This window comes from Paramormyrops kingsleyae, chromosome 10 (genome assembly GCF_048594095.1).
Source record: "Paramormyrops kingsleyae isolate MSU_618 chromosome 10, PKINGS_0.4, whole genome shotgun sequence".
Classification (NCBI taxonomy): Eukaryota; Metazoa; Chordata; class Actinopteri; order Osteoglossiformes; family Mormyridae; genus Paramormyrops; species Paramormyrops kingsleyae.
In genome coordinates, this window is record NC_132806.1 from 24,503,826 (window position 1) to 24,518,043 (window position 14,218).

The window sequence follows — 14,218 nt, forward strand, 5'->3', positions numbered from 1 at the left end:
ATGAGAACATGGATCCATCATGCCTTGTTACCACTGTGCAGGCTGGTGGTGGTGGTGTAATGGTGTGGGGGATGTTTTCTTGGCACACTTTAGGCCCCTTAGTGCCAATTGGGCATCGTTTAAATGCCACGGCCTACCTGAGCATTGTTTCTGACCATGTCCATCCCTTTATGACCACCATGTACCCATCCTCTGATGGCTACTTCCAGCAGGATAATGCACCATGTCACAAAGCTCAAATCATTTCAAATTGGTTTCTTGAACATGACAATGAGTTCACTGTACTAAAATGGCCCCCACAGTCACCAGATCTCAACCCAATAGAGCATCTTTGGGATGTGGTGGAACGGGAGCTTCATGCCCTGGATGTGCATCCCACAAATGTCCATCAACTGCAAGATGCTATCCTATCAATATGGGCCAACATTTCTAAAGAATGCTTTCAGCACCTTGTTGAATCAATGCCACGTAGAATTAAGGCAGTTCTGAAGGCGAAAGGGGGTCAAACACCGTATTAGTATGGTGTTCCTAATAATCCTTTAGGCGAGTGTATATACACGTACGTCTTTCGCTAAGCGCTACATAATTTGTGGCACAACCGCTCCCTCTAGAGGAATTGTACTGAACTGCAGCGAATTCCACTGAGTGGCAATACCGTATGAACTGCGCACTTGTACACAGAACTGCTCAGTCATATTTGAGGGGTGAAACCTCATTTTAATAGGGTACTGGGAAACAGAACGTTTGGGAGCATTCTGTTACAGGTCCCGCTGAAAGCACCGATGACCAAACCATCACCATTCATTCCCCATGGATTTAAAGTAGCATCCAAACTTCCCTTACAGCAACAGTGAGGACTATTTCTTAAAATGCAGCTAAATAGAAGGCACCTGACTTTCTGGGCTGTGGTGTTGATAGCAGGACAACACTTGCAAATGAAGGCATGCAACCTCCCCCTCCCCCCTAAACACTCCAAAAAAAAGCATCTTTCTTATACACAGAATTTCAAATTTCTTACCTATAAACATTTTCTCTGTAATATTCCATCATTGCCAAGCTGTCTTTTTGTGAGATATATATAAGTTCTGCAATATTTTCATAATTTACTTTAATTAAATAAAAGGCCAAAAATAGTCTTGGATCGTCTTACATTTAGACAAAATACACTCCCGTTGTGTTTCAAACAACTGAACGCTGAACAAACTGTGACTCATTCCTAAGTTTAGTGGGATAGCAGCACTCAGAACAATCTGCATGTGACATCATGCGGGCATCTGTACAGCTGCAGGCACACAGCCGTGCCCAAACCCCGATTCTCCTGTACCCCAAATCTGCTTCCTTGCCAAGACTTAATGACACTGTAAGGAAATATATGTTTTATGTATATATAAAAGTATACAGGAACAGAAAATTTATGGGGAAAATCGAGATATTGATGGAAAAGCTAGAATCCAAGTGGAAAGTCCTAGCACTTCTCGGTCAGTTAATGTTCCCTGACGGCAGTGAATATGTCACTCAATGACTTCATACCATTTTGCTTCCAATTCCGAGGTGCTTGTATTTACAGATACCTTCCACAAATAACTCTGGGTGTTGGAATACTCATGCACAGTACTGAAACACACCGGAGGTGTGTGAGAATTGGGCCACATAAGTACAAAAATCACTGGGGCGTGATGTAATATTGTTTCTGATGGCACAGTTTGGTTTGACTTCCCCCAGCTGAAGTTATCCTTCCTCAGCTACGGGTGCTGTAGAGGTCGGCATCCTCAGGGCTGGACTGACCATGGTCCATCAGCTTGGGGTCAATGCTGAACTGAGGCGTCTTTGAAGAATCTGGATAATGGGGAGACAGGAGAATGCAGACATGATGGGAGGCTTATCGTACATCAGCAGGAGGAGGTGGGGCTACAGGCCCAGCTACAGCCGGAGGAGGTGGGGCTACAGGCCCAGCTACAGCAGGGGGAGGTGGGGCTACAGGCCCAGCTACAGCAGGGGGAGGTGGGGCTACAGGCCCAGCTACAGCAGGGGGAGGGGGGGCTATAGGCCCAGCTACAGTAGGGGGAGGGGGGGCTACAGGCCCAGCTACAGCCGGAGGAGGTGGGGCTACAGGCCCAGCTAAAGCAGGGGGAGGTGGGGCTACAGGAGGAGGTGGGGTAACAGGCCCAGCTAAAGCAGAAGGAGGTGGGGTAACAGGCCCAGCTACAGCAGGGGGAGGTGGGGTAACAGGACAGAAATGCCAATGACAGAAAATTTACCTGCGGGGGCATCAGAATTCAGTGCCAGTCCTGCTGCTTCTGGTAAATCTAACTTCTGAGGAGTGGGAGGTACAGAAGCCAGACCCTCCACAGGGGGGCTGTCCTCTGCAGGGTGTGGAGGCCGGTCCCAATTGGGCTCAGGGGTCAGCTGGGGGACAGACTCCTCCAGGGGGGTGGGGAGAGAGTGAGTCTCCTGGGGAGGCGGGGTCTCAGGTGTGAGCTCTGTAGAGGGTGCCTCGGACACCGGCTGCCAGAGGAACAGGTACAGTACAAAAACAATTCTGAGGTGCTTGTAGCTTGGTAAACAAACAAGATTTATTTTTTTTTTTTAATCAAGCTGAGATTCTAAAGGCACGTCTTGTCCTGGAATATGTAAGTGTAGACTGGACAGGGAGACTGAAAAACAGGAAAACGTCCCAACTGACTGACTGCATGAGGAGTAAAGTAGAAATGACTGTGAAGCCCCCTAGTGGAAGGTCATACCTGAACCCCGACGAGCTGAGTTTTGGCTGGACTGGCCTTCCAGAGCGAGGCGGCCGTGGACACCGCCCACTGCGTGCCTGCGTACGTCTTCCTCCCAGTGATCTGAGGATGAGGAAGACACCAGTCAGAGTTCAGAAGTATGTGCAGCATTAAGAGGCCAGAATGCAGGGGTAGGTACTAAGGACATGCAAGAGGACTGAGATGACATCATCAGGGATAACAGCCACCCAGCTCCCGCCCGCAGGAAGGCATTACCACCCATTTCAGAGACAGTTTCTTTCCCCATCAGGTAGCCAGAGTTGGGTAATTCAGGTCCAGAGAGTAAAAGTACAGTCCGGGACTTTGTTTCAGCCAACCAGTTGAACAATGTATAACTGTGACTCTTTATGCTCAACTGGTTGGTTGAAACAAAATCTTGGTCTGGACTTTTACCCTCTGGACCTGAATTACCCAACTCTGCAGGTAGCTAATCCGGTGACATGTATCTGTCCCCACTGCACTTTTTTTGTATCTGTCCCCACTGCACAGTTTTGCCCACTATGATTAAAACACCACCTCTGTACTTCATCATTATTATTCACTACACTGCGGTCTATTTGCACATCCCCATCCCCACTTGTTTGCATGTCATGTGACCTGATGAAACCAATCCACAGAAAGCTACCTTCAGAACCTTGACTGTCTGGCCCGGGTAGCACACGGCTGTACCCAAAGTGGCCAAGCCCAGTGACATGGCGATCCTCTTCGCGCGTGACCCTGGCAGGAAACATGACGGGAGACAATACAGGGGTGAAAAACACTGCACGCTCCTGCTTTGCAGAGGTTTTCAGTCAATCTACAGGCAGGCTAAAGGTCCCATATGCATCCAAGTCTCAAACTTCTATATAAACTAGATTAACTGAAGTACAGAGGGGAAAAAATATTACTGTCAAACTACTCAAATACACATATTTAAAGCATCCCGAGCAACATTTGGAAAGCCCTGCTGTGTGTTCGCCTTCCTGTGATGCTTACAGAGAAAGTGGTTACCTTTTCTTGCCAGGACCAATCCAGCTAGTCCAGAAACTGTAATTAAACTCACTCGGGGCAAAAATCCAGGAGGAGGGTCTTTAAGGTAGTGGTAAATATCTATGGGGGAGAAAATACTGTGTTAAAATTGAAATAGGTTTACTATATAAAAGGAACACAGTAATCCTTCCTCTCACCTTCTCCTGCATAGTACAGGTTAACAGCTCCTATTTTGAATGAAATGCAGGTATCCTGTAAGGAAAAACATCCCAGTGAGGGGAAATAACCTCAACATTGAGTTTTCAGGTGTACTGTACAAGCCATTTTAAGGCTTCTAAACTGGAGAGGGGAGAGGGGGGGGGGGGGTACCTTCACAGCCTGTGCAAAGGGCTGCAGTCCAACCCTTACGGTATGTAGCCCTTTCTCCACGCTTCCAGGCTGATCCTCCACAAAGTGGTACGGTTGGGACCTTGGTGTGTAGATGGACAGCTGTAGTTGGGAGGACGCAAAGGGAGCTTGTTTCTCACGAGGTTAGGCCATACATAAAGAGGCTACAAAAATTAAAGGTCAACAGTTATGTAATATTGTATTGGATTAATCCCGGGGAAAAATACCTCCCGAGAATTGACATGTCCTTCTGTCTTTTCTTTATTTAACTCGTAAATCCGAAAAGACGCTAATCCAAGTGCAGCTGGGATTGCCGACAGCTTCAAAACCTGCAAACACACACATGGACTTTGCACATAAGGATGAAACAACTACCGAAACACGCGGGCCACGGGGTGTACAATTTCTCACTCTATGCTATGTTTAAGTTAAATTACGGATGTCAACTACTCTTCCTAAAACACTTTCGTGTAATTGGTCAATTATTTTCCGGTATAATCAAAGTAATTGTTTAAATATAAGCGTATGCTACTTCGACATGTGTGTTTTCCCTTACTAACCTTATCTATTTCGCGGTTCAGGTTTGCGTTCAAACTGACTCACTAACTTTCGAGTGTGCAATGTTGAACATGTGGCATATCATATACAATTAATTTTATTATTAAGTTGTGATTTTCACGTTTGTTGCTTTTGTTTATACTTTCATCAGCAACATCGTATACCATTTAAACGACTTTGAATAAAAAGGCCATACACACCTTGGCAGCCATGACGGACCAGCCCACCGAAACGTCATACGGAAAGCAACAGGGCACAAAAAGCCCAAGCCGATAAAACGCGTTTCCAGAATAGTTAACGTAGGACCGGGGTGCCCACACTTTTTCAGCTTGCTAGCTACTTATAAATGACCAAGACAAAATAATCTACTTACTCTAAAAGTGCAAAACATATTTATTTGTAAATATATAGAGTATTTTATTATTATTATTATTATTATTATTATTATTATTATTATTATTATTATCATTATTATCAATACTACTACTACTACTACTACTAATAATAATAATAATAATAATAATAATAATAATAATAATAATAGTAGTAATAATTTCCCTTATAAATAAATAAAGTGTTTTTGAATTGAACTGGGATTTTAGTTGCTTCACCTTTCTCTTTCTCAGCTCGCTTTTCGGAGGGAAGTTAATGTCGTAGTTTACAGTATATGAACAGTGTGAAAATGCCGCTCCACATTTCCCTTCTTCGGAATAGCGACGGTAGACTGACAGATGAGGCAAACGCACTTCGAATATGACATGGTGAAAAATAGTCCGCCTCCCATTCTGTATGGAATGGGTCGGTTTTTGGCTTCTTACTTGGTCCAGCTCCCCCATTTTATATCGTTTCTTAAGTTATTAGAAATCAATTGGAGGCTAACTAGGCGACTCGGTAGGAGTTTTGCAGCAGCTGGCGCGGTTGAATGCGTTAACCATCCTCTATTTTTTTATGCCATACGATCTACCCACACTGCCTATGCCAGGGTGCCCAGCTCCATAGAGCCCTGCACATTTTTGGGTTTCCCCTCATTTAACACACCTGATTCAACTCCTTGTGATAATTACCACACAGCACTTGAGCTGAATCATTTATGGTGGAACAGGGAAAGAACTAAGCTACACAGGGCTCCAGCCCCCCAGGACTGGAGTTGGGCACCCCTGACCTATGCGATCGACGTATTGGGCACCCCTGACATAAGACGTACAAGGGCGGTTCTCTGGGGGGACGTGCCCCCCGTGATAACATGCGTGCTCCCTGTGGCCTCCCTAAATATTATTATTATTATTATTATGTACATTTATAGATGCGGGCCAAAATTCTCTGGGCTGGGAACAATCGAAACACAAACATAAGCACATTTTCTTGATGTACTCTTAACGAGCATGCGACGGGTGGTCCAGCTGTTTCGGTTCATGAAAAGTTAACGACAGACAAAAGAATCAAGCTTGTGGAAGCAATACAGTCTAAACAAGACATCAGAGGGAGTGACATATTTGTAAAAACTGCGAAATGTAACTCCAAAGCATTGCATAAATGACTTACCGGTTTTCAAAATTGTCTTTTGCTTCTTAATGCTGGCAATATAGTGTAAAACATGGAGGGCATTAAGGTCAAATGCATCCGGCCCTCTTAACAGAACAACTAGCCCCAGTCTGCCCCCCATTGAAGAGGTGAAGAACCGCTACTGAGGAAGCACCTCCTGAATAATTTACAGACCTGTCATAACATTTTCTGTAAATGAAGTCAAAACTGGATAACAACTGTTATACTTGAAATATACTTGGCAAACTGAGGCTTCTGCATTTTAGATTTCTATTATTCATGTTTCCATCATGGTGGGAATTTCTGTCCTCGATAATTTCTTCCTTAATTAATTAATGTTGATTCAAAAGTATATGCAGATTTGGGTAACCTCATGGCTCATAAACACTGACTGGCTTTTATTTCAAATGGGCTGCATTTAGCATAACCTCATTTCCTCTGTACTAATTTTTCCCATCCATTTCCCATAATGCAGGACCTGCATCGTGTAGCTACTCTGTGACACCACAGCAGCGAGTGCGAGTACTTCTAGGGGCGTGGGACATATGTACAGTGCACGGTCTTGCTCAAAATCCCAGACAAAAATTGGCGTCCCCTCAGAATGTGGTGTCCAAGGCAGTCTCCTGAATTTGGCAGTCTATAAATCTTGCATTAACCTAAAATTCATCCATTGTGGACCATTTATTGTGTGCAGAGTCACAAGGGCTACTAGGGCTGGACTGGCCATCTGGCATTCAAGTCAAGTCAAAAGTTTTATTTGTCACATACACAGTGTGTACAGTGTGCAGTGAAATGTAGGTTTGCCTGGCCCTCCAAACTGTACACACTGTATGACTGTGCATGAGGCATTATGTAAATTTATCATGGAGAATCTCCCCCTCCCCCAGTTGGCAAAATTAATCATGGGGGACCACCCTGCGGCAACAATTTATTGTGGGTATTCCAAAGTCCAGAGCCGATTTTTATCCCAGTACAGCTATATGCTCTACACTCGTCTGACATTGGAATTGTTTGTTACAAATACAGCTTCAATAAAGACAAAAGATTTTAAATGAATTACAAATTAAAGAGCTCAAGCAAGAACATATTTTATAGTGCAGAGTTTTATTGAATTTTACAACCGAAGTTTTACAATCAAGTAAATATATATATATATATATACTTATTATAAACCAAAAGGCTACTTAAGAATCATAGGAAGAATAAATGTAATTTTCTTTCTCTCTTATTATCAGTTCTTTTTATCAGTTAATATACAGAATAACAGTTATTGTCTTTGAAAAAAGAGCAATATGTTCCTTTTTTAATGTCGCAGTGCAACTTACGTCTTACACACCTGTGCAATGCACCGTGAGGCTTCCCTCCCTCAAATGAACCCACAGTGGAATCCCATTTGGACAGAGTTCAGGAGATGGAGACACATGGACAGAGAGAAGCAAGGCCATCTGTACCTAAAATGAAAGTAGCGGTTCCGAGACCAGGCCCGGTCAGTTTCAGCACCCACTAAGCTTTTATTTCGGATTGTAATGGGAAAATAACACTGTCGCCCAGGGTGGTGCACACTGCCGATGGGTGCTGCGGTTTGGAAACAGGAGGCAGTGCCGTGCGATCCACTGGAGTTTGCGGACAATGCCGGATCTTGCAAAGGGAGGCAAGCCTCCTGTACTACACCCTTGTGGCAAAAGTCATGGGACACGCCTTTGATTAAAGGAAAAAAGGAGAGAATGATGGGTCTGCTGCTCCAGAAAACACAGAACAGGTCATGGGGATAAAGTCTCAAAACAGCCCTCTTACAAAGTGATGCACACTATTGGATTGAAAGTGGAGTAAAGCACAAAAAATGTACTGATGGTCATTTTCTAAAAGGTCACCTATGATGTCCTACAGCAGGTGATTAAGGCTGACGGTAAGCCAGCGTGCTATTCGTCGATATCCATAACTATGTCCCATGACTTTTTTGGTAGAACAGTATGTGTGTACTTAGGTCAGTAATAAAAACAGTAATTACAGTACTGAATAACAACAACAATCATAATAAAACATATAATTGTAACAAAATACCTTACATAATGTAAGATAACCTTCATGCCCTCTCATATAATCCATTTGAAATGTTCTGTCACAGAATCATTTATAGTAAAAGTTTAAAAGTTATGTTACTCTAAAAATTTGTACTTGTTTTTCGATTTAATTTGGTTATGATTATTAATTCTGTAACAGCTTTTGCGGCATTAATAAGAATTAGGCCAATAATAATAAAATATATAAATAAAAAATCGAGAGTATTTTATTCACATTCCGGTATGTGTTGCTTGATACACGTGGTCAAGATTGTATTGATGCAAAAATAATTCTCTGTAAGAACATTAAAATCATTTAAGAAAGATAAACAAGAACAGCAAAAAAAGAAGAAGGAAAACAATGTTGAAGTGAACTAAAAAGAAATAAATTAATCCCTGAAACACAAGAAATTTGTTTTGTTCTAAGTTTTGTATCCTATGGTGTCTTCATTTCCGTTTTAACAGCCACTCTGGAGAAAAAGCTTCCTCAGTAATCAAAACAAAGCAGTATTCTATTATAATATAATAATGGGCCAGGTTTTTTACTATGTAATGGGACTGTGTGTGTGTGTGTATGTGTGTGTGTTTACAGATTAGCGTTCATCCCTCTTCATACAGGGAGTCATTGTAGTTTAAACTCAGGTTAATCCTACTACATTAAATATTAGTACAGAACACAAAAACAGCTACCTGAAAATATGATATGCAAATTTAAAATAGATGCTATTTCAAATCTATGTATATGCAATTATGAATATTTTTAAGTAATTCTTTTTAAATATATATCTTTTTAAGCAAGTTAAAGTGAATATATTTGCAGACACCGAGACTTGAAATACGTTGTTTTTCTAGTCAGACTGTGAATGGGGGGTGGGGTCAATAACATTTTTAGTACTGGTAACAGTACTGCTATGCAAATAAATTTCGCGGGAGCCTCGCGTTGCCTGGCGGTGACGTCACGTTGCCGTAAATGAAAGTGCATTCTACGTAGTGCATTTCTTGCCTTGGTTTAAAAAACCCCAGGTAAAACGAACGCGCAGATACAACATGGCGTCTCCTCCAGCCGTTTGTCTCCTGGCCGTCCCGCTCACGCATGGCTAAGGTTGCCAGATCCCAAAAACTGCACATATGTGACCGACACACCCGGCGAGAGCGATCGGGAGGAGTACCGAACCAAGAAGGGGTCGGAACCACAGAACCTGAGTTCAGCCCAAATCGAGGACTCCGCTAGCCCCCTAAGCTAACTGCACGTTACTGCAACATGTAACCAAGAACAAAAATGTGCATGGTCTTTCTTCCATTCATTTTTTTAAAGTTTTTAAAACTTTTTTTCTATAAACAGGAAATTATTCTGAAAGATTCCGCAGACAGAATCTACAGTATAGATTGCATTCACAAGGATAGTTCACAGTTTTCAACAGTGGCTGTTTCTATGCAAAATTAAGGTCATTAAGGTTTTTTTTGTATATTTTTATCCTGGTAAATGCAGGTTTTACTTTCACGTGAGTATTAACAGAAAACTGCCCGGAAGTTTCATATCTAAGGCGTGCATGTGACTTTTCTTTTTCTCACGTCGGATTTACGTGCCTGATCCTCCTCCTATGAACCGTCTTTTACCGTACGAAAAACGTTTGTTTCTGCCTGTATATTTTTGCCTAGCCGTGGTTTGCGATGCTTGGCACCGAAGTACCGAGGAGAAAATGCCTTCGTGAAGAAGCTCCATGTGAAAATGGTATTTTTTCCCATCATACTGCTACATTGCTCCTTCTACTTGCAGCTCAAACAATAAAAAATTAAATAAATACAACTAAAAGACAGTACGTAAAAAAGAAAACGATCAAATAAAAATATAATCTCCGTTATCCTGTAGTTCATTCTTTTTTTTTTTTCGTTTTATGTTCCCAGTTCAGAAGACTACTGAAGGGTAATACTCTCTTCTTCAGACATGCAGTATGCCACCTTTGGGCTGTTCTTCTTTTAATCCAAAGCATTTACTTCTGTCTGCTCCCAGTACAGTATTTACACATATTACAGTGGTTGACTGGTCATTATTTTGGTGTGAGGGTGGTGGGCGTGGAGGATATGTGGAGAGGGTCAGAACAGTGGTGGGGGCTGATGGGATCATTAGACTGGGATGGGGGGTTCCATACCACCCCTTCATTCCATGATCCCCCCCCCCCCCCCCCATCTCACACATGGGTCTCGATGAAGGAGTGGGTGTGCGTCATGAGGGGTGGGGCCAGGGGTGAGAGTTCTGGGGTGCCATTGTTGCCCGGCCCGAACTCGCAGATGTCCAGGAACAGCTCATGGTGCCGTTGCTTCCAGTCTCGGAACTTCTTGGAGGTCAACTTCGGGTCTTCGAGAACTTGGCTGATGATGGCTAGCTCCCCTTCTTTGGCCTTGAGGAGAGGTGAATAGAACAGAAAAGGTCATGAATCATTTTCAGTATTTTTGAACCCACTAGATGGCACTCTTGGTTTGTTTTGGAACATGGATTGAGCCTTTTTTCTTATAGAGAGCACCATCTAGTGGTGTCAGAAAGCACAGCACATGGTTCATGATGCTTCCTTTGGTCATCACAAGTCTTCATATTCTGCCAGCCACGGGCTGCAGCTTGCATGGAGGGCCATTTCAGCGGCTTTCACACCACAACATGAGAATTCCAGTAGCTGCGATGATGAATCCATGGCAGTTCTCGGGTTAGAGGGCATCCAGGCCTTAGCCCAGAAATAATCTCACATCATAACATAATTACAATGATTGTAAAAAGAGAACTGGGGCTTTTCTAAAAATATTTAGAAGTTTAATCTCTTGTGGCAATTTCTTCCACTGCAAGTTTCACATCCATATGCTACCATACTATAGCCAAAATGTATGACTAGTGATACTCAGTAAAGTGCTGAATGTATCAGAACGTGCTCCACTACACTCCAGTGACATTGCCATTAATTTATTTTGCAGACACTTTTGTCCAAAGAGACAAGGAATACTTGAGGCCAGGGAACAAGGCAAGCCCTGGCCCTGGCCCCTACTGACTGCACACTAGCTTACCTTGAGCGTGCTACGCAAGGCTCGGATGCGGTGCAACTTCTCGTTGACAACGGGGTCGTTGCAGCGCTTCAGGAAGGCCCTCCGGTACTCCTGCTTGGTGGTGGGTCGTGGCTCGCCAAATGCCGACAGGCTAGCCTGCTCCAGGGAGCGGTACAGCTCCCGCAGCCCGTCAGGAGCCTCCCCGTCACGCTCATCATGCCGTGACTCTGCCAGGGGACATGGGGTGTGAGCCATTCGCTCAGGTGGGAGAGGCTCCTAGCTTCCTGCATCCCTCTGAGTGCTGCTGTTGCCATGATACCATCTCACATCCATCACGCTTCTTTTTTGGGGTGATGAAGTGTTGTGCTTTTTTGTCTTTACATAACACTTTCACGCGTCCACGTATGTTAATCGACATGCATATTAGCGCATTCGTAGGCTAAATTGTGTACTCAATGCATTATGAATCTTTTCTTGTTGCTCTGGCTCTCAAATGTTTCACACTGATTGCAGCTGTAAGAACTATACATTGATTCAGTATTAAAAAAAAATATTAAAACCAGTCATTTAGTTGACATCAGTGACCACCACTACACCCATCTTCACTAGTTACACTGGACGGTTTTGCCCCATTACCGGTTCACTGGAGTGTGGCTTTAATCTGAGTAAGTCACTGACAAGCCCTTGAATGGGGTGCCTTTAGGATATGATGAAGAAAGATCGATACTAATTGCCAAGCAAATTTCCAAAACCCACTCAATCCATGGGGTATGATTTTGAGAAAATTTCTGAGGACTCAGTGAGCTTTGGAAATGTAACAAAAGTTCTTTGCTAGATTGGTTCAGGACTGACTGAGATTTGGTTCCTGATATAATAACATACGATGAGAAAGCCTGACTGTCAATCATTGGCTGTCTCATCTCAGAAACATTAAAAAATAGACAGTGAGTTTTGGGAATTTGCTCTTCAGTTGAGGAGGTGCTTTCCTGGGACCAATTCACCTCGCCATGGTGTGCCTGTTTATGCCAAATGCACATCCTTCCCTCATGGGTAACTCACCGGCTTTGTGCTTGAAGAAAGGCACCTCATCGTCCTCACTTTTCTCCTCCGAGGGCCCAGCAGGGTGCAGCACGCCCCTGGGGCCCCGTACCTCGCGGTTCCGGGGCAGGCTCTGGCTACGCTGCTTGTGGGCACGGCGGTGAGTGTGTGGCCCATACTCCTCACTGCCCGCTAGTGGGAAGGGTCCGTCTCGGTCCTGATGGTGCCGCCGCTGCACGGGCAATGTGGCCTGGCGCCGGCGCTCGGGTGACATGGGGAGACGCCCCCCACCGCCACCGATGCCTGCTGTTACTGCCACCCCGTATACGCTCTCGGCTTCAGCCGGCACCGTCTGCAGGAAGTGTAGACCCGAGCTGGTCAGGGGCGTCTCGATCAGGTCTTGCCAGGACCGGCGCTCACGGTGCGTGGAGCGGCAGCCAGATGAGTGAGTGCTGCCTGCTACATCGGGCCGCGAGTCCTCCGCTGATGACTGTGAGTACGTGGACTCGCTGGAGAAATGGCGTCCATGCTTGGACTCCGGGAATGGACTGGAGGAGTTCACCTGGGTGGGGGGCAGGCCAGGAAGGGGGACCACATTAAAGCTCTGAGACCAGAGAGGTGGTGTGCGACTCGACTTGTGATCAGTAAGTCGCTAGTTCAAATTCCATCCTCGGCAGAAGAGTCATATATCTGTTGGGCTCTTGACCAATGCCCTAAACCCCCAAAATGCTCCAGAGGTACCAGATAAATGGTGTGATCATGCATTCTAATGCCAAGCTTCATTCCCAGCTTTGTTCCCAGCTGTGTGTGTGAAAATAGACATTCCAGTGCACCTGTACTTGTGCAAAAGGCAAGTGAAGCATCATTATGTAAGACAGCTAGCCACACCCAGAGGGAGATGGCAGGTTTGAGGGTGAAAAAGATAAGATCACACCTGATCAAATAAATGCAGCATAAATAACATACCTTACTGACAAGTCCCCTTGTTATTCAGTACTAGGTTCTGGTTCTCCCCTTGTCATTCAGTACCAGGCGCCGGTACTCCCCTTGTTATTCAGTACTAAGTGCCAGTACTCCCCTTGTCATTCAGTACCAGGCGCCGGTACTCCCCTTGTTATTCAGTACTAAGTGCCAGTACTCCCCTTGTCATTCAGTACCAGGCGCCGGTACTCCCCTTGTTATTCAGTACTAAGTGCCAGTACTCCCCTTGTCATTCAGTACCAGGCGCCGGTACTCCCCTTGTTATTCAGTACTAAGTGCCAGTACTCCCCTTGTCATTCAGTACCAGGCGCCGGTACTCCCCTTGTTATTCAGTACTAAGTGCCAGTACTCCCCTTGTCATTCAGTACTAGGCGCCGGTACTCCCCTTGTTATTCAGTACTAGGTTCTGGTTCTCCCCTTGTCATTCAGTACCAGGCGCCGGTACTCCCCTTGTTATTCAGTACTAAGTGCCAGTACTCCCCTTGTCATTCAGTACCAGGCGCCGGTACTCCCCTTGTTATTCAGTACTAAGTGCCAGTACTCCCCTTGTCATTCAGTACCAGGCGCCGGTACTCCCCTTGTTATTCAGTACTAAGTGCCAGTACTCCCCTTGTCATTCAGTACCAGGCGCCGGTACTCCCCTTGTTATTCAGTACTAAGTGCCAGTACTCCCCTTGTCATTCAGTACCAGGCGCCGGTACTCCCCTTGTTATTCAGTACTAAGTGCCAGTACTCCCCTTGTCATTCAGTACCAGGCGCCGGTACTCCCCTTGTTATTCAGTACTAAGTGCCAGTACTCCCCTTGTCATTCAGTACTAGGCGCCGGTACTCCCCTTGTTATTCAGTACTAAGTGCCAGTACTCCCCTTGTTAT

General features: G+C 44.7%; 2 protein-coding genes across 4 annotated transcripts in view; both read right to left on the reverse strand.

Moving 5' to 3' along the window:
* Positions 1-696: 696 nt before the first annotated feature.
* Positions 697-4,976, reverse strand: apool (apolipoprotein O-like). The gene is made up of 9 exons (XM_072717564.1): positions 4,895-4,976; positions 4,364-4,465; positions 4,119-4,238; positions 3,947-4,001; positions 3,771-3,869; positions 3,406-3,497; positions 2,742-2,843; positions 2,259-2,505; positions 697-1,836 (listed from the first exon to the last, which is right to left on the reverse strand). Exons 1-9 carry the CDS (start codon positions 4,904-4,906, stop codon positions 1,739-1,741), a joined length of 927 nt encoding a protein of 308 aa, XP_072573665.1. The 5' UTR covers positions 4,907-4,976; the 3' UTR covers positions 697-1,738.
* A 5,493-nt stretch (positions 4,977-10,469) lies between these two features.
* LOC111855503 (connector enhancer of kinase suppressor of ras 2) overlaps positions 10,470-14,218 on the reverse strand; it is a 95,289-nt gene continuing 91,540 nt past the window's right edge. For all 3 annotated transcript variants that reach the window (XM_023834577.2, XM_023834576.2, XM_023834575.2), the window contains 3 exons: positions 12,386-12,926; positions 11,348-11,553; positions 10,470-10,695 (listed from right to left, as the gene is read on the reverse strand). In XM_023834577.2, the coding sequence (XP_023690345.2) occupies positions 10,486-10,695; positions 11,348-11,553; positions 12,386-12,926 (957 nt within the window). In that variant the 3' untranslated portion in view covers positions 10,470-10,485. The remainder of the gene's footprint in view (positions 10,696-11,347; positions 11,554-12,385; positions 12,927-14,218) is intronic.

Excerpts from the sequence above, each read along its gene's own strand:
- apool (XM_072717564.1), bottom strand. Across the intron at positions 2,844-3,405 it reads AGACAGTCAAGGTTCTGAAG|ATCACTGGGAGGAAGACGTA; the intron begins GTAGCTTTCTGT and ends CCTCATCCTCAG. Across the intron at positions 2,506-2,741 it reads CTCAGCTCGTCGGGGTTCAG|CCGGTGTCCGAGGCACCCTC; the intron begins GTATGACCTTCC and ends TTCCTCTGGCAG.